The sequence below is a fragment of the Candoia aspera genome, chromosome 5, assembly GCF_035149785.1.
Source record: "Candoia aspera isolate rCanAsp1 chromosome 5, rCanAsp1.hap2, whole genome shotgun sequence".
Taxonomy (NCBI): Eukaryota; Metazoa; Chordata; class Lepidosauria; order Squamata; family Boidae; genus Candoia; species Candoia aspera.
In genome coordinates this window covers 14133914-14157930 of record NC_086157.1, presented here as the reverse complement: position 1 = coordinate 14157930, position 24017 = coordinate 14133914, and the positions used below count along the sequence as shown (strand labels likewise).

Here is a 24017-nt window from a genome sequence, read left to right as displayed (position 1 = left end):
AAAACCCAAAACAAATGGGAAAGGATTGACAAAAACCTTTCAACTTTCCCATCATATGCATTCAAATTACACAAATCCCAACACACAGACACAAAACCAGAATAAATGGTGGATGCAGGCATGGCCAGAACCTGCATTCTCCTAAGGAATAGACTCACACAATCTCTCAACTCTCTTTTCACAACTCAAAACAGTTTCTCAACCTTACATGTACGCACACATTCAGACAGACAAATGCTCTTAAAAAGAAAACCGCACACCAATGCCTCAACAGGCTGTTGCCACATGCAGTCCATCACAGCACTGCAGGAACACAGAAGCTCTTCCTCCCTACCTCTCAGCCAGGAGAAAGGAATGCTTTATTAAAAGGGCAATAGCTCCCATCAAGATGAATCTAGCCGCTCCCATGCCTATTGGAGACAATCCACGCTCAACTGCCCTATTGTGATTTAACTCAACTCAACTCCCCTCCCCAGAGAGCCTGCGTCTCTCCAGGTCCTTTCCACCCGGTGAGTTCCCTTCTCTAATGTCTCTTCTTTGATCAGGGTCCAGCCTGCACCCTGCCTGTCACCGTTGTTTCCCTAGCCCTCCATTCCATGGAATACCTCCTCGACCCAATCTTCCGAAAACTTCCCCTGCTTCCCCCTCTTTGGGGCCGCAAACCTTGAGCTAAAAACAAGGCATTTCATCTTTCTTTTTCTTTCTTCTTCCTGGGGTTGCCCTGCAAACACCCTGTTCATTTATGGGCTCTGCCAGCACGCCCCCCCCCCCAACTTTTGTAGTTTTCTTTCAATATCCTCCCAACTTTTCCCTTTTTTGTCCTATTTCAATAACCATCCTCTGTTCCTCCAATGTCAGGAAGACTGATAAGAAAGTCTGAATATCTTGCCACATTGGATTGTGGATTTGCATCAATCCAATCCACAGACTCTCAACTAAATCACAATCTTTGACACTTCAGCAAACCTTCTATCCACATACAGTTGTCAGTTCTCAGCTCTCTCACAAACAAGACACAGTTATAAAATTCAAACATACTTATAAACATGGCAACTGTTTTTGGTTGCTTTCCCATCAACAAAACAAACTTGGGGCCAATGTGCACCTATGGCAGCCCAAGATATCTTCCAAAAAGACAGTAAAAATCAAAACACACACACCACACAAACAAAATATATGTACATGCACAAACACACTCAAAAATAAACAAAATAAAATAAAAACTACTAACTTTTCAATTCTAATTATTAGGTCTCCCCACAGGTCTCCCCCCCTTTTTTTTCTTTTCTTTTTTTCCTCAATTGCCATTGGTTACCATTTCCTTATAAGGTTTCTTTTCCCAATTCCTCAACAAGAGTCCGAGCGGACTCTCCTTAGGTATGTTTCTAGGTAATTCTGGAAGGGACATCTTCCTTTTGGAACTTTTGTTGCCCATATTGGTTACTGCCTTCCCTCACCCTAATCAGTACGGGCCCCCTCTCGACCTTCTTGTTGTTTTTACCCCCCCCCCCAAGGTAGAGCACTCCAGCCTCGCTGGATTTGCTTTTCAGCAATTTTAAGCCTCTGACTGTCAGGGGGGTAAAACCGGGCCGGCCTCCCAGCAGGCACTGGCTAATTTTTAAGTCCGACCTCAACTTATGGCGTCGAGAAGAGTTTCGAGAAGCATTCCCAATTGTCCCAGAGCGGACGCAACAACTGCGGGGTAACCAGAAGGGACACCTCCCAAAGGGACTTTCCCGTTGCTTATATTGGATCCTTGGCCCCTCCCTTCCTGGTTCTCTATCGATCCAGTTATGCACTTTGCTTCTCCCCTTTTCCGGCCAATCCCCTCGCGGGGGTATGGAACCGCGGCTTTCGGGGATCCACTCTCGCTCCGCCTTGCCAGCCTCTGAGGCCCTTGGGGCGACACACACACACACACACTGGATCTCAGAACCTTGAGAGGCCTACCCAATTCCCCAACCGCCCAGGTGTCTTAAAGTGGCTCTCTGTTTCCACCAAGTCTATTCACCTGGGTCCACGCGTGGAGTTTCCTGGCCTTTTACAGGGGCTGCAACATCACCCTTCTGACACCCGCACCCTTCCTTCCCCTTTTCAGAGTCCTCCAATGGTCCGTCCCTTTTGTTCGTTTGGCTCGAACACCTCTGCTTTCAGGCCGGAGTCCCCATGTCCCCCCCCCCCCTGGCTACCTAAAACCGGGTAGGACGCGTCTTCCAGGAGGTCAGGCCGCAGCAAACCTACCTTACTCTATCTCCTTGCTTAGCACATCCTGGAGGAGCCTTCGTTTGAAGTTGTTCTGGCATATGTCTCCTCTGTTGGTCAGTGTTAGACTACAAGACATCTGAAGGCTAAGCTCTTAATTAGGCCCATTTCTTCCCTTTGTTCCTTTTGAAAGCGTTCTAAGTTGTTACCTTATTTGTAAGCCTGCCAGTTTTCACCTCATTATCCCAAGGCTTTTACACATTTAAATCTTTACCTGTGTTAGTTCTTATCATTTGGTGAGTTTTCCCTACTGTCTCTTTCTGTCTTCATGTTAGTTTAATTATTTAACATTGTGTTACTTACTAGCTTAAACTTTTTACACATATTGCTTCTTTGCTATTACCTAATATTAGTATTTACACCTTAAAATCTCCCCAACCCAGATCTATATGTTATTGCTTTACGTGGTTATACATATATATCGATCTTCCTTATTTACAAATTGTATTTTTCCATATCTTACACCATCAGAAAATCTGTCCGGCAATTTAAAGATTAACTGCTCTATCAAAGGTTTTAAATTACCACTTTTGTTATTGGCCATCAGATATTATTGTTTGCACAGTCAGGAGGCAGTTTTTGGACACTGGTTCCAGATCTGGTGTTTGAAGTCTTGATTCATTTCCTGGCTCCAACTGGAACTTGTCATCCTTCAGCACTTCTGTGTTCTGTTTGTCTGAGAGTTTAGGCTTGGTTTTCAAGCATTCCTTCTTCTCCTGTGGTCGCTGGCCTTTCTCATCTGAACTTCCTTATCCGCTCAGCACCAACCAGAGGATTGTTGCTCATGAATCCTGTCAGGAGACACACACAGCAGCTGGCTGATAATAAGCGTTAGCAATGTTATTAATCAATGTATATATTTATAAAAAGGTAAAAGAGAAGGTAGGGGATGTATGTATGTATGTATAAAAAACAAAAAGAAGGGAGAAAAGAGATTGAGGACTTTGAATTCAGAGTTGCTCATCCATCACTGTCTTCACACATAGTTATTACTGTATATTCATTGGTTTATTGTGTGTTTTAAAAAAAGTGAATTAACTTTTCCCCCAATTAAATATGATTAGCTATAACAATTTATTATATTAAATACAGAACCTGTTTTAGATGCACCCGAATGGTGTAATGCTGGCTAGTTTTTTGATGAAAATTATGAGCTTCGAGGAGCTTCATACACAGCAACACGTACCTGGGCCTACAAGGCTCTCAATCCCTCATTAGAATGGTACGTCAGAAACTGCTTCGGGGCAGGTCCATGAAATCCACTGAAAGAGTCTCCGTTCTCATCCGTCGTTTCCGTTTTGGGCGGGCGATCCTTTTACTGAAATGGAGTCCATTCCGGCTTTTGCAGCCGCCTCGCTGTTTCAGGGGTTGCTAAGCGACAAGAAAACTGCCGCAGGACAGCAGCGTTCGGGCGCCTTGCTTTGCCCTCCTGCACCGCCTGGACGGCCGCCCTTCGGCTGCAGCGCGGGTGGCGGTGGTGGTCTGGGGACGCGCGCCAAGGTAAGCCGCTTCAGGGGCTCAGTCCCGGCCTCTAGCAGCAGTTCCACACGTGTCGTGAGGGTCCATATTAGGGAAGTTAATCCTGTTAATAACGCGCCTAAGGATGCCTGAAAACAAGGCGGGTCCGTTGAAAATAACCCGCTTGGAAGCCACGCGCATGTCTTTGATTACAACTTGTGGAATGTAAGATACGTTTGAATTTAAAGCTTGATTCTCTGTATCTTTACTGGTAAATTAAATTTTTCTGTCTTCTGGGATACAAAAACATGGATGTGATGCATAAAAATCCTTTCTGGATTTTTACTCGAGACCCACATCACACCGCAGATCATCCATGGAGGCCAAAGGGTCATGTTTTTTGGTCCCAAGGTGACACCCATGAATCTGAGAGACAAATCCTCTATGATTTGCATGATTTTTACTTGGGATCCACGATATTACAGATTACACTTGTCTGCACACAATGAGGCATAACCACAGATTTTAAAAGTTTTGGTGCTGCTGTGGTGCAAAATCAGGCATTTGATTTTGCATTATTTTTCCTGTGCTCCATATGAAACCTTTGTTGAATCACAGGCCACACCTATCTGCACACAATCAGGCTTCTGAATCTGATGCCCTTGTAGTACAAAACTGTGGCTCTGATGTTGTAGAGGGCTGAGGGAATGGCCTGAAGGACAGGAGGAAGAGCTGCTACCAAGCCCATAGTCAGTAAGTGAGGCTTGAGCCCAGGCCAAGGAAATATAAACAGGGAGGGAGGGGGAAGCACATTCAGACTTGCAAGATTCGGTTGCTATAGCTGTTACAATAAAAGTAGCCCTGACCTACATGGCATTGATCTACCTTGTAGGGCTGGCAGATGTACAGATTTAATATTTCATTAAAAACATGCTGCATGCAGTACGATTATGATAAGAGACTTAGAAGCATTTTTTAAAAAGGTTAGACCAATGAAGTGGGTAGTAGATGTAGTAGTCGTCGAAATAATCTACTACTAGTAGTAGTAGATTAAACTACTAGTAGTTTAAACTAGTAGTAGTAGAAATAATCAACAGTGATTATTTCTGATACCTGATTATTTCATATGACCAAAAGATGGCAGGGAGCTAGAACTGTGTTTACTATGTAGCATTGGCACCTCAGTCCAAATTGTTATATATATTTATCTTTGTGTATTGTAGAAATAGAGCCTCTAGAAGGTTTACAGTTTTTAAAAACATGACTTTGCCCAGTGGAGCTTCATGTAAAAATTAAGAAGCAGGGGGTACCAAATAGAATCTTAAGGGACTCATTTATGAGGAGATGGCTACTGGGTTGAAAAGTAGTCCTCACCATTTTCTGGATCCTATTCTCTGAGAAATTGTCAGGACGCAAAGAGCTCTAGCACTGTTTTTTAAAATAGAATATTAATGCAGTCTTTCCAGTCTCATGCAGTGTAAGAGCTGGACTGTTTTGAAAGTTGTTTAAAAGAGAATACTCTTTTTATACCCCTGTTATTTGTTTATATCCCCATTGATCCATAAGGATTTGTGTCTCAAGATCTATGATGAAGTTCTGATTTGATAGCACCTTTGGTTAAATATCATGAGTATTCTTGCTAATTTATTGGTGCCATGCAAATGCCAAAAATATCCAAATCTTTTACTATTCTGGCTGGTTCCATGGTGAATGCCAGGTACATGCCAAAAGTTTTTCTTGTCTACACTTCTGAGTTAAGCATTATCCCAATAATCTAGGTTTGTTTCCTATTGCATTAAAAATTAAAAGCCTTATATACTCTGAAAAGCAACTGCAGGTGCAGGAAAACAAATGTATAAATAAACTTGCTCATACAGCAAATTAATTCTGGTGGTTTCAGGTGTACCAGTATCTGGATGAGGAGACAAATAATCTGTTCAAACAAAACTGTGTTAGTATCTGTAATGATTATATGCTTAAGATTAAATTATAAATGAAAAGAATGTGGACATTTAATGATTCCAGGTGTAGGCAGCATGAAGATGGCTGGCCCATTGAGACACATTGAAATAATAGTTCGGCAGCTTAACAGATTCAATCCTGAAAATGAGAGTGTTGGGCATTTCTTGAATGAATCAACTAAAGTATTACAGGTATGAGGTGTCTCCTGAAGCTTTCAGAAAATGCACATTTAAAATATGATATTTCTAAATTTCAAGAGATATATATTGGCGTTTCCATTTTATATCATTGTGGCTTAAAAAAAGCCTTAGATAAAATTCAATTGCTGGGCTTCCCTATAGAAAGTCTGTGCTCATTAGGTTTTGATAATGCTAGAACCTCCCTTAAACAACGATTCTGGGATATAGATTTCCAGACAAATTTAAGTAAGGTACTACACCCCGATACCTGTCATTTTCTTCCAAAAGGGTTTGTTCCAACCTCCTCTTTATCATCCATTACAATTTTGAAATTTCAGAAGGCTTTCACCTTAGCCAGGCTGGATGCTCTGCCCTCCGTTTTTAAGGGTACTCCTCTGCACCTTTGGTTATGTCCATGTGGTGATGGCTCAATAGAAACCCTAAACCATGCGTTGTTATACTGTTCCCTATATGAGGATTCTAGACCCTATATATCCGATTTTGAAGAAATTTCCAGGAAGGGAGTGTGATTTCTATTTGATGCTATATCTTTTGGACAAGGACTTGAAAATATCTTCCCAAGTTGCCCAGTTTTGTGCTACCATCTGTACACCATTACTTAGGTTTAGAATTTCTTAAAATAGTATTTTTAAATTTATTTTAGTATCTTTATTCTTAATTAGTTTTAGACCTTATCATACTTATTGTGTTTCTGTTTTATATATATAGAAGAATGTAGTACTGCTATTACTAGATATTTTGATTGTATCTGGCTTAAGGGCTGTAATAAACCTGACTTGACTTTCCATTTTAAACAGATAACTTTCTTTGAGGAGGTTATAATATATGTCAGTACTGAATTCAAAAGAAATTTGGTTTGTGAATTGTGCAAGGTCTTTGATATAAACAAGCTGTGGAGGGACATTTCTTTCTTATCTTTCCACGATGGTGGGACAGTGCAGCAAGACTCCTTATCTTGGCTTTCCCTAGCTCATTTTATCTGTCATTTATTTCTAATTACCTAGTTTTAGAGTAATTTTTCAACCAATTAGTCCTAAAGTGGCCTTAGGTTTTTTTTTTCTTTTTTGGGTACTTTTTTTATTATTCATTTCATTAGTAGGGAAGAAGAAAAAGAGGATTTGAATGTATTCTGGACATTCAAGCTCCTAGAAATCCCTGAAACAATTAAAGTTTGATAACTGGCATCTGGATGTGACTCTATGCCAGTAAGTGAAGAAGTTTCATTTATTGCAAATAACCAATTCCAGCCTTTAGCTGTTTGGGAATTGGAGCCAGAATTAGAGACAGAAATTAAAACAACCAGGACATGCCTGCTTCTCTTCCCTCACAGGAGAACTCTGCAAACAACTTATCTAATAAGGACTCATCTAATTCCTCCTTTACAGGCCCTTTTCAGACAGACTTCATGGTGAACCAATGCCTTTTAATGGCTGATAATGTATCCTTAATACCACTGAAAATAAATAACATTAATGATAAATTGTATATACTTCTTTGGTTTTTGAATTATTCCCCAAAAGACACTTCAATAGATAGAATAATCCCCTGGAATCACTCTAGTGAGTCAGACTCCTTCATATAATGCTATTTCTTACAGGGAACTCAAGTTATGTTTGTTATTCAGAATAATGGCATATTCTGGGATCAAACTCTTACAAAAATGTACTTAACAAGTTGTCCTTGCTTAACTTCAGCAACCAAAGTTACAGCAGGGCTGAATGAATGGTAGTTATGCCTTGTCCCCGAAATTACAACCATTGCTGCACCTCCGCGGTCACATGATCAGCATTCAGGTGCTTGGCAGCCCACCTGCACTTACGACCACAGGAGTGTTTCAACTCCCCCCGCCTACCTCCCCCCCATCTCTGCCCTTTTGGCTGCCCTGGGATCCACTGGCCCTGTTGCCCCCAGCTGACCTTTATTTATTTATTAAATTTATATCACCGCCCATCTCCCCCAATGGGGGACTCTGGGTGGTTTACAATAAAATAACACTAAAAACATAACCACCTAAAATTAGCATTAAAATATACATAAAAACAAATGTAAAATCCAAGTGGAGATGTAACATGATGACTAAAAGGTGCTATGGCGCCAGCCATCCCCAGGTGGAGCTATCTCTCTCCCTCTCCCAAGCAAGGCGGCAGAACCAGGTCTTCAGTTTCTTCTGTAAGTCCGAGAGTGAGGAAACCCATCTCAACTCTGGGGGCAAAATGTTCCAAAGGGCGGGTGCCACTGCAGAGAAGGCTCGCCTCCTGGACCCCACTAGATGAAATTCCTTTACTGATGGGGTCCGTAGCATGCCCTCCCTGCCACCCCATCCAGAACCAAAGAAGACAACTTCCTGGAACCCAAGGGGCCATCAATCCACAGCCACTCTGTCTTACCAGGGTTCAGTTGAAGCCTGTTGTTCCCCATCCAGGCCCCCACAGCCCCCAGACACCTGGAAAGGGTGGAGACACCTTTGCTGTCTTCTTCTTCCCACTGCTAGCTACCTGTATTTCCCTAAGTTTGCTGTAATGTATTACCATCTCCCAGGTGGATTTAGTAGCCATGGATTGGTTCCTAAGGCTTAGGACTTGACTTAACCTAATATTTGTAGGATCTTACTTAAGTTTCATTCCTCTACTTAAGTTTCATTCATTTATGCTAATCAGAATTAGAAATCATCTGGCATCTTTTCAAATTTACCTGAGATCTGTAGTTAACTTTCCTGTTGAGCTGGTGCAAGATCTGATCTGATGATTACACCTCTGCTATCTATTCCTGAATCTGGGCCCATTGCCATAGCAGAACTAAAAAAAATTGAAAAAATTCAAAATTCAGAAAAATAGATTTAGCATAGCATAAGCTATGCTAAATCCTGCATCTATGTGGCATACTGGCAGTCTTCATTACCATCTTGAAGAATTTGTACCAACGATCAAGCTGCTGTGTTAAGACTGAGAATGGTCATATGGACTTTTTTGAGATTACCACTGGGGTTAGATAAGGTGGTATCTTGTCTTCACTCCTCTTCCTTGTGGCCCTTGATTATGTCATTCAGTGAGCTGGAGCACGCACTGGGACAGGCATCCACTGGACTGACCAAAGTCACCTTGGCGACTTGGATTTCGCCAATGATATAGTCTTGCTTGAGGAAGATGAGTTGAAATTACAACATGCCACAACTGTCTTGGATGGTGAGGCAAACAAAGCCTCAGGATAAGCGCCGAGAAATTGAAGATCATGCACGTGAGCTCCACAGCCCCAGTACAAGGAATTGTACTTAGACTGCAGCAGTTAGAGGAAGTAGATAGGTTCACCTATTTAGGTAGTGTGATCGCCTGGAATGGTGATGCAGAGGCAGACATTAAGTGCCACATTGGGGTGGCAGTAGCCGTTTTTTGGAGGATGAACAAGTTCTGGTCCTTGCCGTCCATATCGCTGAAGATTAAACTCCATCTGTTCACTTCTGTTGTGATCCCAACAGCTACTTATGCCAGCGAGACTTGGAAGGCATCAGCAAGTATCAACAAGAGGCTTGACGTCTTCCAACAGAGATGCCTCCGCCTAATCTTAAAGATCCGATATTTTGACCACATCACCAATGAGGAGGTGCTCCAAAGGAGTGGCTTGTATAAACTTCATAACATCGTCACATGTAGAAGACTCCAGCTGGCTGGTCACATCTTTTGCATGGAGAACAACCAGATCCCTAAAGTGGTAATGAGTTGCACCTCCCCTGATGTTAAACAACAACGAGGATGCCCTCGAATAACATGGTGAAGAACACTGATACAAGACCTGAAGGCATTGAATATCACATAGAAGAATGCCGAAGCACTTGCCCAAGACTGAAAGAGTTGGAGGACCCTTACTGCCTGATATGCCATATAGCATTGATATGGGACGAGAGAGAGACAGAGAAGCATAAGCATAGTAATGAACTCAGGTAAATTAATATTGAGAAGCAATATAGTTATTTGGATGACTTAACACGTTCTTTCTCCTGTAGTCTATCAGAAGAAATTGAACTCAGGAACTCTTTGCCCTGCCACCTGGAAATAAACAAGACTTCGTTCTTTGAAGAATAATAGTCTGATACAACTGCTCTATCTGCCTTTTAAGGAGCCCCCCAAATGATCTAATCTACATTGCATCTCTGATGGCAATAAGCCGCCTCCTTCTTATGAGATTTATTAAGTGCAGCACAAGTATTCTCTAGGGAGCATATTCCCACTTCTGCTTGCCCTTGCTCAAGTGAAGATCTCACCATAATACTCACGGCTGAGCAATTGCGGCAAAAGGCTTTATCTCCTGGGTCACTGGCTGCACTTAACAATGTGGGGAAACTTGATATTTTTTTTTCAACAGAAATATGACTATTTGCTTGCTCTAAATTGCCTTGTAAATCTTCGGGAACAATTCATCACCTAAACTTACATTTATTGTAAACCGCACAGAGTCTCCTTTTTGGGAGAGATGGGCGGTGATAGAAATCTGAAAAATAAATAAATAAATAAATTCCTGTTCTTTGTCTGCGCAGACACCTGATACCCAAGGACTATGAAAGTGTCTGCTTCCATTTTATGAGATGCCGTGTCTCAATGACTGCTACCCTTAGCTTCTGCTATACAGTTTGTCATGTTCACTGATTCAATGTAGTTTATACATTGTAACATTTCACATGCCATGGCGCTGATGCGCATTTCTGTTTGGGAGGGAGCTGCTGTGTAACCTTGTACCAAGCTCTGTATGTGAAATCAGTACAATGGAATGTGTTTGGGTTATGTTATCTGTTCAAGGCCTTTTCCCGTAGACCATCAGAAACCGTTAGGAGCACCTGGGATTGTGAACTTGAGAAGATTCTACGGGGGGAGGGATTTCATTTGCACCGAGGGTTTTTAGTTTGAATTTGGCGCGCTTTTATCATTCTCGGCTTTCTCTGTGATCCTGCATACTATTCTTTAATAAATCAGATATCTTTGAATTCCTGCTCATGAGTCTGATGGTGTTTTAGAATAGGCAACCATTACATAAAGCTGAGAATCCCAAAGTTGTACCGTTAGCTCCTACCAAGATCAGTCTCTTGTGAGGGAAAATAGTTAACGATGGCTGAGTCAAAATCCACGACTGGGGGACTCTACAGCTGAATTCTCCAACCTTTTTATTAACAAGAACTGGTTTCATTACTGGCTGATCTTGTCAGGACTTGGAAGATAGTTAGTGCTTGCATGCCTGGTTAGTACTTGTTAGTATCACAAGCAGTTTCAAGACTGTATGCTAAATTTGGGTATAAAAAAAAATCTGGGAGAAAAGCAATGGCAGGCCACTTCCATACTTTTGCCCAATAAACTACATGGTTGTGTCCAAGTAGCCACCAGTAACTGAGCTCAACATGAAGAAATTTTATCATTATATCTGATTAATAAAAATAAACTGAGAGACTAATAACCTATACTGAAAATACATGGTTTCATAATAGTTATTAAGCCAAGCGTCTCAAATACTGGATGTTATTGGTTATCAAAAAATAAATTAATTTTTGGAACAATTTTATTGTGGTAAGTGGATAAGATACTAAGAAATGTGAATAAAAAGCAAACTTTATCATTGTTTTAATGTGACAGTTATACATGCTGTGTAATGTAACATAAACATCAGATTACATAGTATTAGTTGTATTTTTTTCAATGTCTCTATCTTTGCATATCAACAAGTATAGAATATTTTTCTTGCCACTTATTGTCACCTTAGTTGGGCTGCTCTACAATCACATCCAGACGATTAAAAGAGTTGATATTTTTATATTTCATTCCATCTCAGTTTGTCATGTCATAAATTTGCTATTTGTACTAATTGAAATGTTGAAATTTATTTATTTATTTATTCAATTTCTGTAGCTGCCCTTCTCAACAAGTGACTCAGAGCAGCTTACAACAATAAAAACTATAAAACAGTTAAAACAATTTCAGTTAAAACAGTTAAATTACAGAATACATATACATGGCCACCAAGTAAGCAGTGCATAGATGTAAATATAACTCAGAAACAGGACCATTCACACATTTGGGGCCCCAGACCTGGGGACATAAACAGGTCTTCAGGGCCTTATGAAAGGCCAACAGGGTCGGGGACATCCTAATCTCTGTAGGGAGAATATTCTGTATTCTGTATTCTCTGTAGGGAGAATAAATTATTACTGAGTTGATAAAGAAATCATGTCTACACTTCTTATTTGTCAGTACTGTTGTGGAAGGTACCACTTTTGCCCTTCAAGGATCTACACAAAAATAAGTTGTAATGCAATTTCTAGGATTCAGTCATATGGTTCTTAAAGTGTTTTGCTGAAAAGAATAGAGCAGATTACCTAGTATAGCAGTAGTGTGAGCAAAACTCCATGTTCCAGTCCTCAAATGTTCTGGTATTACTTCAAACATTTTGTTTTTTTCCTGGAACATACCTGCCAAAATGCTACATTTAGAATACAATTTCTTGTTCTAGAAAGTTCATTTGGAATGGCTGAATTGATGTTTTCCAGGGAATGTTCAGGATCAGGACATGGAGTTTTACACACAACATTTCAGTGTGATGACTTCTGTTTTACATTTAACATTCTTACACAGATTTTATTAAATATTATCTAAGGAGTCTACCATTGCATTCTGAGACATATAAATGTCACAGTAAGTCATTCTTCAATCCAGTTTGATCTGATTTTTCAAGTTTTTGGACAAGCTATCACACAACTTTTTTACTTTGTTAGCTAAATAGAGCAGGTGGCAGCTGTGGCCAGGGGAGCCTTTGCACAACTTCGTGTTGTGCTCCAGCTCCGCCCCTTCCTGGATCAGGAGTCCCTCCAAATGGTCACTCATGCCCTGGTCACCTCCCGCATAGACTGCTGTAATGCGTTCTACATGGGGCTACCCTTGAAGAGTATATGGAAGCTGCAGCTGGTCCAGAATGCAGCCATGCAGGCAGTCTTGGGAACCCCAAGGAGGTCACATATAACACCATTGCTGTGCGAGCTGCATTGGGTACCAGTTTGCTTCCAGGTCCAATTCAAGGGTTGGTTATCACCTTTAAAGCCCTACATGGCATGGGTCCAGGTTACCTGAGGAGCCGCCTCACTCCCATCACATCGACCCGTCCCACCCAGTCAAGCAGAGAGGGCGTGCTACGGACCCTGTTCATGAGGGATTGCCAATTGACAGGGTTCAGAAGGAGGGCCTTCTCTGCTGTGGCACCCGCCCTGTGGAACAGCTTACCCCCGGAGGTAAGACAGGCCCACTCTCCTGGCCTTCTACAAGGGGGTGAAAACATGGCTGTGCCACCTCGCTTGGGATCAGAGGGAGGATAGCCATTCTTGGGGGTGGCTGGTACTGTGATCGTGCCAAATACAAAACTCTGACTGTTGTTTTATTATCTGTAAGCCACCCAGAGTCGTTTTGTACGAGATGGGCAGCAGAAAAAATTGATAAATCAATAAATAAATGTTGCTTGGGTTAATTCATGATGGGTGATTATACCTTGTACTTTTTGCACTGCTCAAATGATGGTTATACATTTTGGTTGACCCTTTTTGGACAATAGTAACTAATATTACTACTATTATTTTACATTGAATGATGACATTTATTTACATGCATCAGGTTTTTGTCTTTACATTTAAATCCATTCTGTTTCTGTAGGCTTCCAAAGTAACAGATGAAATCCCTGTAATGGATATTTTGTGTGGCTGTTTAGAATATAAAACTGTATTGGATGTGGTGGTCAATGCATTTTATATCCGAGACGGAAAACATTGCCTATTTTCTGAGCGTAATATGTATACTGGTAGGTATTCATTTATATAGAGAGAATATAATAATGTTAGAGAATTAGTCCAAACTAAGATAGGCAGTATCCTCTAGACACCAATTTGTTTTTGAATGTCCCTTGGTGCTTGCTGTAAAATTATTCTTTTTCTTACATTCTTTTTTTTTTTAATACAGGTAGTCCTTGACTTACGACCACAATAGGGACTGAAAAATTCATCGTTAAGCTGTATGGTCATTAAGCAAGGCATTACATGATTGCATCTGATTTTATGACATTTTTATGGTGGTCATTAAGTGAATCACATGACCATTAAGCGAATCATGCAATTGTCAAGTGAATCACATGGTTCCCCATTGATTTTGCTTGTTGGAAGCCAGCTGGGAAAGTTGCAAATGGCAATCGTGTGACCTCAGGATGCTGCAACCGTCGTAAATATATACTGGTTGCCAAGCACCTGAATTTTGATCATGTGACCATGGAGATGCTGCAACGGTTGTAAGTGTGAGGACCGGTCACAAGTCACTTTTTTCAGCACCATCATAACTTCAAACAGTCACTAAACAAATTGTCATAAGTCGAGGACTACCTGTAAGTGAAAAACTGTAATATTACAAACACCTTGTAGAAAATAAAAATGGTAAATAGTAGCAATCAGAAGCTTTAGTTAGAAATCCGTTGATTTATCTGGAAGAAAAGGACATCTGCAGTAGTAGAGAACATCTTGGGAGAATGAAGAAGTGACTTCGAGTAATATCACAATTGGCCTTTGTGTGTTCTGAGTGGCCACACATATCATGGTAGACATTTTGCAAAAACGTAAGTTGCCCTACATCTACCATTTTGTGGGAACATTCATGACATGATTTCAGCACTTTAAGTGTGACCTAGAAATATGGTATACCCATGATCTAGGGTAAGGATGGGCTGTTTCTTTTTTCAGCCTGGGGCCTACAGTTGGTCTGCCTGGCTGGTTGATGGATTTCAAAAGTTGTTGCAATGATGTGGAAAAGGGGCAGAAACATCTCTCTGTTGTCTATGTTAAGAAAAGGAATTACAGCATTTAACCTTGTTATTTTACTGTTTTTGACCCCCAAAATGCCACTGAACATTGGCCATTTCACAATCACAAGGTAGCTTGGTGGCCCCAAATATAACCTGCAGCCTGTGAATTGCCAGATCTGGTCTGTGGGATTCATTATTTCATAAATATTACCCATGGGCTTCTTGCTGTAATAGCAACAAAGATACCTTTGTTGACATTTGGATGTGGCTACCTTGATATCTGTGCTTGAGAAGATTTAAAATTTATAGTATTGTTGATATACGTAACTTCTGAATTTAGGACAATAATAACAAGAAAAATCTATGTAAGATTTCAGCTTTTAGAATATTAAGACTGAACTTCTAAGCATACTTGCTGTACTTTAATATCTGTTGAATTGTTTAGAATGTTTTAAATGTGTATAGACTGACACGTTTCAAAGTTTTTTCCCACAGCGAGTGCTTAACTTTGGAAGTTAAGGGATTTGTAAGTGAAAGTAATACTAAAACCTGCTTTGAGATCCTTGTCTGAAGCTCTGATAAAGGAAGGGATTTCTTTGAACTGGTTTAATTATGTAATTTGTGTTGTGACATTGTGATGCATTTTTTGCCTCCCCCCCATCCCCACCCCTGGATACCTACAGTATATTTGGAGAAAATGAAAGAAATACTAGTTTTAAAATTTAGAGAATAAATATTTAATAGGCTTAATTATTCACTTTGTCTTGAATATTAATATATGTGTCTTCTATAGTTGTTTGTTATTTGGCTACTTTTCGACTGGAGGAACTTGGACTTCAACGGTTCAGCAAAATCATCAAATCAATGGATGTTGCTAAGATATGTAAGGTAATTAAACTATTTGCATTTCAACAGAATTAAACAAAAATAATCCAATACTGTTGTAATCTAAATTGTATGGATTTTTTCTGAATACTTTAAATTGTGAATGACTATTCTAAGCTACTGCTTTTAATACTTACCTTGTATTAGCAGCGGACAGGTCTTTGAGTTTATAGGTATCGACGCATCCCTCATCTACTACAGAGCTGTAAATGTTTTCAGAATTTAAAAAAAGGTAAGCTATAAAGTTAATATATTTAAGTGATCACAGAGTGGCTGGACACACAAATCACACTTAATTATAATTTATTTTAACCAAAATTTATTGAATACGTTTCAGTCAATGGATTGGCATCCAGTGCTAGATCATGAAGACTGCACAAGATGTTAGCCAAAGCCAAATCAAAATATATTCCGTAGCATAATACGTAAAAACATTGTAACTATACTAGAAGAAATCTAGGTATTGACAATGAAGATTATGCTGCTTCAGCCAGAATAATGAAGTTATTTATCTACCTAATAAAAAAGAAACAGCAACTATTTTATTTTCATGGTTTAGAATCTTCCAAGAGCTGTACTCCAAAACACCATGAAAACTTCCAGTCAAATTTGTAGAAGAGTATGGAGATAGCTTTGAAGAAAGTGTGCAGGAGAAAAAACATCAGCTTAAATCAGAAAGACAGGCGGGGGTGAGGAAGAAACTCTGCATTGGCCTACAACTTTCTTGGGGAAGAAGGAGGGAGAAAGAGAAAGTGTCAGGCTTTCAAGGTTCTGTTTTTTTTACCTAATGTACCTAATGTTTTCCTACTGGTGTGGGATCCAGATGATGCGTGAGGCCACAGCTCTGGGATGCGCATGGTGGCATAGAGCCTCATCTGCCAAAGGGCCAGAAACTTTAATCTCTTCCTCCATCACTGCCCTTTTGGATGCCCTGCATTAAGTAATATCCTTATTTGTAATTTTTACAAGTGTCACTGCTAATTCAAAAGTAGAAAGCAGGCTTTTCTTACTTTTTTTCACTCTGCCTGCGGTCTTTACTCCCCTCTAGTACCTCATTTCTGTATTACATAATCTGACTCCATTCTTTTGCTACTTCATTTGTTTTAAAAAACCAGCCTATCATCTCTTTCCTGAAAGACTAAACAATTTCTGTTCCCACAAAGATACTGTTTTGTTTTTAATTATTTCAAAAGTCTTATAGCAAAAGTCATATTTCAAATATTAATTCAAATATTTCAAATTTGCCTGGTCCCTTAGTTTGTTCAATTTTCTTGGATTAAAATCTAGCTTTTTGCCTTATACTTTGTATCTTTAAATCGTTAATTAATTTTTCCTTCTTTCTAGAATGAAGGATCACTCGTCAGGTAGTTTTTCAGATGTTGCTTGGAAGACCTCTTTTTACTTTAAAATAGTTATATTCCAAAAAAGTTTAGAAAGTGAGGCTTGACGAACCCAGGATCTATATAGGCTCTGCTGTGGTTGAGAGTTTGATGGCTTTCCTGGTCTCCAGGTGCTCAAACCCATGAGTCGACCATTGTCCTGTGGTCTCCTCACAAGGAGCAGCTGTTTGGAGCACAAGTGGGCAATCTCTCTTCCTCTCCTTATCCAGAGAGGTTTAATTGGATTGGAGTAGTCACAAATCTGTCAATCTTGGTCACAGAGTTCCCTCCGCTCCTTTGGAGATGTCTTAGCTCGCCGTTCCCTCACATGGAAGCCCTAGGTTGCTTGCCTTTCTCATGGGACTAAGAAAGACTTAGCAGAATGAGCTTTGATCTTCTAGAAGAAATTGGCAGTTTCCTAAGTTTTTCTCTGGTAGAACAGTCTATAGAGGAAGTTTGGTGTTTTCCCCCTCAGTTATTTAATTCAGCTTGGAACCCACTGTATTTATGTTCATTTATTTAATTTACATACCCCCATTTATTAATTTTATTATAATGTTTTATTATGATTTATTTTATTGTGTTAACTTTATGATAATGTTTTATATCTTGTTTTTTTTAACTGTTGAAGCCCCCCCCCCCGCTTTTTTTTTTTCTTTTTATCCATTCAATCATGTCTGATTCTTGGAGACTGCATAGATAAGTCCCTGCAGTTTTCTTGGCAAGGTTTTTCTGAAGTGGTTTGCCATTGCCTTCTTCCTAGGGCTGAGGGAAAGTGACTGGCCCAATGTCACCCAGCCGGCTTTCATGTCTAAGGCAGGACTAGAACTCACGGTTCCCCAGTTTCTAGCCTGATGCCTTAACCACCATACCAAACTGACTCTCGAAGGCCCCTTAAAAAATAGAAAGTTGAGATATAAATTAAATAAATTAAAACAAAAGCACAAAATCAACCAAAGAATCAGAAATGATCAATTTTTAAAAAAAATAAAACCAAACATAGCCTTAGCTAACTAATCATTATGCAGTTTTTGAGAATACTTGTAGGGAAATTCATGGGACTCCACAGTTTAGTAAATCTGTATTCTTCATCACAACCCTGATACTTCTAGAGGTGGTTAGAATAGTTCCCAAGGAGGGAAATTTTGACTGATTCCTTGGTGGAATGGTTAATGTGATCCAATGTCTTCTGGGTAAGGGGAGAGAGTCTTGAACTAAGGATTGCTGAGTTGTGTCCTCTGGAATGTGTTCAAGTCTTGAAACCTGCAATCTCCGAAAGACTGACCCTTCCTTGTAATACTGTATGTGAGGCAACTTAAAACATTGGAGGCATTACATTTTATTTAGTCCTTGTATTTTCTTATCATTGTGGTGATAAGAACTCCATGGTGTTTTGCAGATTCCATCTATAATTCTTTGCACCAGACACTACACCAGCCTTTCTCAATGTTTTGACCCTGGAGGAACCCCTGAAATACCTTTCAGGCCTTGGGGAACCCCTACGTATTCAGGCTCAAATATAGGCCAGAAGTTACAAAATTATTATATTTGTTTCGTGTGTAGGCCTGTATATATGCATTAACAGTGTTCTTAAACTAAAAATAAAGAATGAAACTTACCTCTTCAATGTGAAGTTGCCTGAATTTGAAATAACTTTTTAAATAAATCATGATCTCTCAGGGAACCCCTAGTGACCTCTCATGAAACCCTCGGGTTCCATGGAACTCTGGTTGAGAAACCCTGCACTATACTATTTTTGAGGGTTCTGAAACTCTAGGGTATATTTTTAGAATACTATAGAGGAAAGTAGGAATTTCCAAAATGGCCATCTCCTCAACTCTGATGGGAAATACCTATGAACATAGCTAGTACTCAGCATTTCAATAGAAATTGGAATAGGTGTCATGAGCACAGATGGTGAGCAGGAGGGGGCCCCTATCCAGGGGGGAAAACGCATGCGTAGTAGTGAGGAGTTGAGCAGTCATTCAAAGAGACACAGAACAGACCCGCCTTGACTTTTGGGGTTTATCTGTATGGGTTTTCTCACGCTTCTTCAGTTTGTTAGGATTTTCTATCTAATGTAGCAGTAATAAAACACTAGAGACTTATTCCTCATCTCAGTGTGGTTCCTGACTGTTAGGACAATACATACGAATTAACTATTGGTAAAAATATATTATGTGATCTGATTTCAAGGCTACTAATTTCTTGATTAAGCTCCTTTCATTGATGCATACAGTCTTTTTCAGTTCCTTAGGTTCTTTTTCAATATCATGAATTTGCATACATGGATAAAAGATGAATGGAGTCAGATATATGATTCAGTTTATGTAAATGAGAACTGGATTGAACCATTGCAAAGGTAAGTAATAGAGCAATCCTAGACATGCTTACTCAGAAGTAATTCCCAATTCATTGTTAGGGCATATTCCCAAGAAATGGGAAATGATATTGTTCTTTGAATGGAACTGCAGCTTAAGTGATACTGTTCATTTGAAAGGATTCTTACTTAGATTGGCACTGTAGTCTCTTCCATGTAAATTCTGTCATGTATGTACAACAAAATCAGTGTAGTTTCAGTTATATTTACTAATTTGGAGTTCATTGAAAAAAGCTGTACCTGTTAATAGTACAGTGCTTCAAATGTTTAGGAGTGTTTTATTAAGATATATTTGAAATAGGCTATAAGACTGAAATCCACTGTTTGATGACTAAATTGACAAATGAGCTATTTCAGTTTCTATCTTTGAACTGAGTGCTTCTCTTTCACTGATCTCATCTTGTAACCACTAACCTGAAGGTTATTTGATAGTTGAAATGAGGAATATTTCATTTTCAAGCTATATTCATGATTAGTATACCATAAATTCTTGAATCAATCATACAGGATTTCTTCTGTCTTTTTGCAACTTCCCTTCCTTTTCTGAGGAACAGAAAATTGCTGCAAAATGTGGCTTTTCTTCAACATCAGCTAAAGTTCAGATGCTGTGTATCCATAGGCACAATTCTGCCCACTGGCTGTCATCCTGGCTTTCATAGTGTGTTCTTCTGTTTAGTTTAGTTAAGCATATATTTAAGACTCATGACTCAAGGTAATATTCAATCCATTTGATACTAGCTGGAATATGCATTGCTGGTATATTCTCTGTTTTTGCTTATTGTTTTCTTTTAGGTAGTAAATAGTTTTTCAGTAATACTATAAAATATACAAAAAACAGAGCACCACAAAATAGAAGCAAATAAACAAAATCAGGAGTTGCAAGAACTGTTTTATTGATTTGGATATTACACATCTCAGTTCCCATGCATTCCTAGCCAGGCTTCAAGGGATTGTACACAAAGATATATATAAAGACTGTGATGATCAAGAAAAATTAGAGGTTTCTTTTCTTCTAGAAGAAAATTGAAATGAACAAATCATGCAATTAATTTGGAATCAATATTGTGAGCAAACCCAAATAAAATATGTAATCAAATAAAAAAAAAGTAGAAGTTCATGTTCAGTAAGAACTAAGTTCAGCTGTGATCAGTAGGATGTACTTCCAGTACATTTCATTGCAGCTTCAGAAATTACAGAGAAAAATGGTTAAAATAAAATGAATATAGTATAAGCCAGTTTTCCCCCAAAGTGGGCAAAGCAGTAACTGTTGCATGCCTATCCAAAACCAAAGTGATCTCCATTGCTGTGCTCATTCAGAAAGAGGGGTAACTCTCATTTGGAACAGTCTGAAAGCTTCTTCAGATTAATATCACTGTTTTTTGCCTTTTGTTGTTTAAGCTTTATTTTGCTTTTTTCACATTTTTATGCAGTATTTTCAAGATTTTTATAATTTCATTTCAGTCTGATGGAAGTAGTATCAGAAATGTAGTGATGACACTATACTCAGTGTACTCCTCTTTGGTCACTTTATACAGATGTTGAATAACCATGCAAATGAAGAGTGTATTTCCTCCAAATGCCAAGTAATAATTTATTGGACTTCCAGTTCAGGAGCAGTCTAAATGTTTAATTTCTGTAAAATAACTGAAATTGCTTGTGCTAGTATTAGCTAACCAGATGGAATCCAAAGTAAAAAATAGAACTATATTTACGTTTGTTTGTTTTTTTCCTGGAAGATGGCAACCAAAAATACAAGAACTGATCAATCAGCTTGATAATACTGCAGATAAATACGCTACTACAACTTTAAAGAAAACCGAACCAAATGAGTTTCACTTGACGGTCCCTAATCCACGAGCTATACTGATTCCTGAGCAAATTCCACAACAAGAGAAAGCAAAACCTGTGAGTTCTGTTTTTTTTGTACAAAAAAAATTTGATTGGTTTTTGAAAGTATTTGAATCCAAAAGAATTTAAGAAATCCATCTGGGAAAACTTGGTTGTTGAGGAAAGGATTATTTATTAATAAAAAAACCCAAATTATTTGTGTAAACTTGAGTTTTATAACACAAATACTTTGTAAAGTAACCTCCTACAACTTGGATTCCTTCTAGGTCCAGAAACCTACTGTCTCTAAAAAGTGGAGAAGAATAATATGAGGCTAGGCCCCTTCTCAAGGCCAAATAAAGAAGCCTTTAAATCTTATTCGGAGTTAGAGGGAAGGAACTAATCTTTAAATTATTTCACAGCTTTATCAGAACCTTGCCTGGTTTTACCATCTGTCAGAATAGGTGATAAAGTCAGGAGAGGAAGCAAAGAGTTTCTAAGCTGAAGAGATGTCCCAGCAAATTAGTCAAAAGGACTGCACATCTATGGGAAGGGAATTCCATCCCAGGCTAAGAAGGAGCACCATTTCAGTTCAGTCCAAGAAAAGTGCAAAAATCAGAGGCTACTACTAAATAAGCATCTAGCTTTGTTCTAGGGATGCTTTGGATCATTTTCCTCAATGAATAAATGAACAAGTATAATGTTTTTTACTCATTTGTTTAATTGGGTTCTGTTTACCTAGTTTTAGGACTTGTGTGGAGAACAGATCAAAGTTTAGGTCATATTTATACAGAAATACTGAAAATTCAAAAGGGTTCATATACTTTAAAGCACCACAGTACAATCATAATTGAAATTGATTTGAAAGATGCACAGGCAATAGTCCATTGCTATAAATCAGGTGTTGATTTCTGCTTCCAGTATTGTATGATAATTATTTTAGCCAGCCCCCGCATGAAAAAAAAAGATGCCTTCATAGTTTCCAGATACTGGGTATATAAGCACAAGTAACATACTCATCTTTATATACAGTGATCAATCCAGTCATGTTAACAATCAATATCTGCCTGCAAATGTGACAAATGATGGGCCACAACCAAACCATATGAGTTTGCCTGAATTGCACCAACAGCAAGGCAATGCTCAACTGTTATTGAACATTCTCATTTTTTTTTTTTTGTTGTACAGGCCTTATTTTTGTTGGAATGGCAACAGCAACCAATCAAAGCTACACTGGGATTAGGTGATTAATTCCCAGTTCATATTTAAACATAAAAAGGGAGGAAGTGAGAAATTGATTTGCCCATTACTCTCAGATGAACATATATATTCCAACATGATGGAATACTTATTAATTCACCCTTAAAATTCACATAAGCAGCTCTCTACAGCCCACCTCTGTTAGGGTAAAAGGTAAAGGTAAAGGTTTCCCTTGACGTAAAGTCCAGTCGAATCCGACTCTAGGGGGCGGTGCTCATCTCCGTTTCTAAGCCTTGGAGCCGGCGTTGTCCCTAGGGACACTTCCGGGTCATGTGGCCAGCATGACGACTCGGAACGCCGTTACCTTCCCGCCGAAGCGGTACCAATTCATCTACTCACATTTGCATGTTTTCGAACTGCTTGGTGAGCAGGAGCTGGGATGAGCAACGGGAGCTCACCCCGCCGCGCGGTTTCGAACCGCCGACCTTCCGATCGGCAGCTCAGCGGTTTAACCCGCAGCGCCACCGCGTCCCTGTTAGGGATGTACATTGAAATAGCTGCCTTCTATGTAGCTTCTATAATTGTGCGGAACGAGATAAAATACATTTTCTTTTGAATTCTCCAAAAGCAGCTAGATCCCACCAATCCACCCTGCACTAAACAGCAAAGTTATACTCAGTCTTGTAATTTTAAGGTCATAAAGCTAATTTCATGTTATTTAAAGAGACCCTCTATCTATTTACTAGGACAGGACGTTCAGGCTCAATATTCTACAGGTGGCATAATAACAGTTTCTTCACCTTCCTTTAACAAGTGGCTACTGACTTAATTCTTCCAAGGCCTCCAACATAAATGACGTAACAAAAGTTTGGGTTGAATACATTGCCAAGAAGAACTCTGAGGAAATTCAAGCTCATTTTTTAAAATAAACATGGCTTTCTCAAAATTGAGTTGATCCCAAATAGCAGTGTTGTGAGAGGCCCAGTTTTACCCCTCCCTCCAAGGTTTAAACACTATTTTTAAAACTAGGATTATCTGATAAGTTTTTCATGCATAAATGGCCAGAAATTGTATCTTCCAGCCACTACTTCCTATATATGTTTTGCAGCACATATTGCAAATATTGAAATTGTTCCCTGCACAAATCCAATTATTGCTAAGATTTCCTTAGAGATCAAATAATAATTCTCAAACTAAGTGTAAAAAAGTGCTGGATTCTGAAATCCCTTATTCCAATTAGTAATTGAAGGGAGAATAAATGCCCATTGATAAGCCTAAAAGTATAAAACTTAAAACCATCTATCTCAAAAATTAGTAAAAGTTGCACAATGAAAATCTCTTAGGATGCCCTTGCCAAATAAATTTATTCAATATCCTATACATTTCTTTAAAAGAATGTGATGGAATAAACACGAGAAAGCCTATCAGAATATAACCAATCTTATAGTTACATAAATCTTAATCATGTTTATATTACCGCACATACTCAAAGAAATTCTAGGCTATTTATTTAGATTTTCATTTGTATCAAAATAAATAAATTTAGCAGTTGTTAACCCTTCCAGGGATTTTATACAAAGACCACACTGCCAGGTCTACTTGCAAAGCAAAATTGCAAAGAGACACTGTTCAAGTTGCCATTCCCACTGGAAGTCCAAC

The 24017-nt window shown here is 39.1% G+C and overlaps 1 protein-coding gene across 2 annotated transcripts in view; it reads left to right on the top strand.

Moving 5' to 3' along the window:
* Window positions 1-3663: 3663 nt before the first annotated feature.
* Window positions 3664-24017, top strand: part of CFAP99 (cilia and flagella associated protein 99) — an 84202-nt gene continuing 63848 nt past the window's right edge. For both annotated transcript variants that reach the window (XM_063304638.1, XM_063304639.1), the window contains exons 1-6: window positions 3664-3762; window positions 5746-5873; window positions 13556-13700; window positions 15481-15575; window positions 19201-19313; window positions 21068-21236. In XM_063304638.1, coding sequence (XP_063160708.1) covers window positions 5757-5873; window positions 13556-13700; window positions 15481-15575; window positions 19201-19313; window positions 21068-21236 — 639 coding nt within the window. In that variant the 5' untranslated portion in view covers window positions 3664-3762; window positions 5746-5756. The remainder of the gene's footprint in view (window positions 3763-5745; window positions 5874-13555; window positions 13701-15480; window positions 15576-19200; window positions 19314-21067; window positions 21237-24017) is intronic.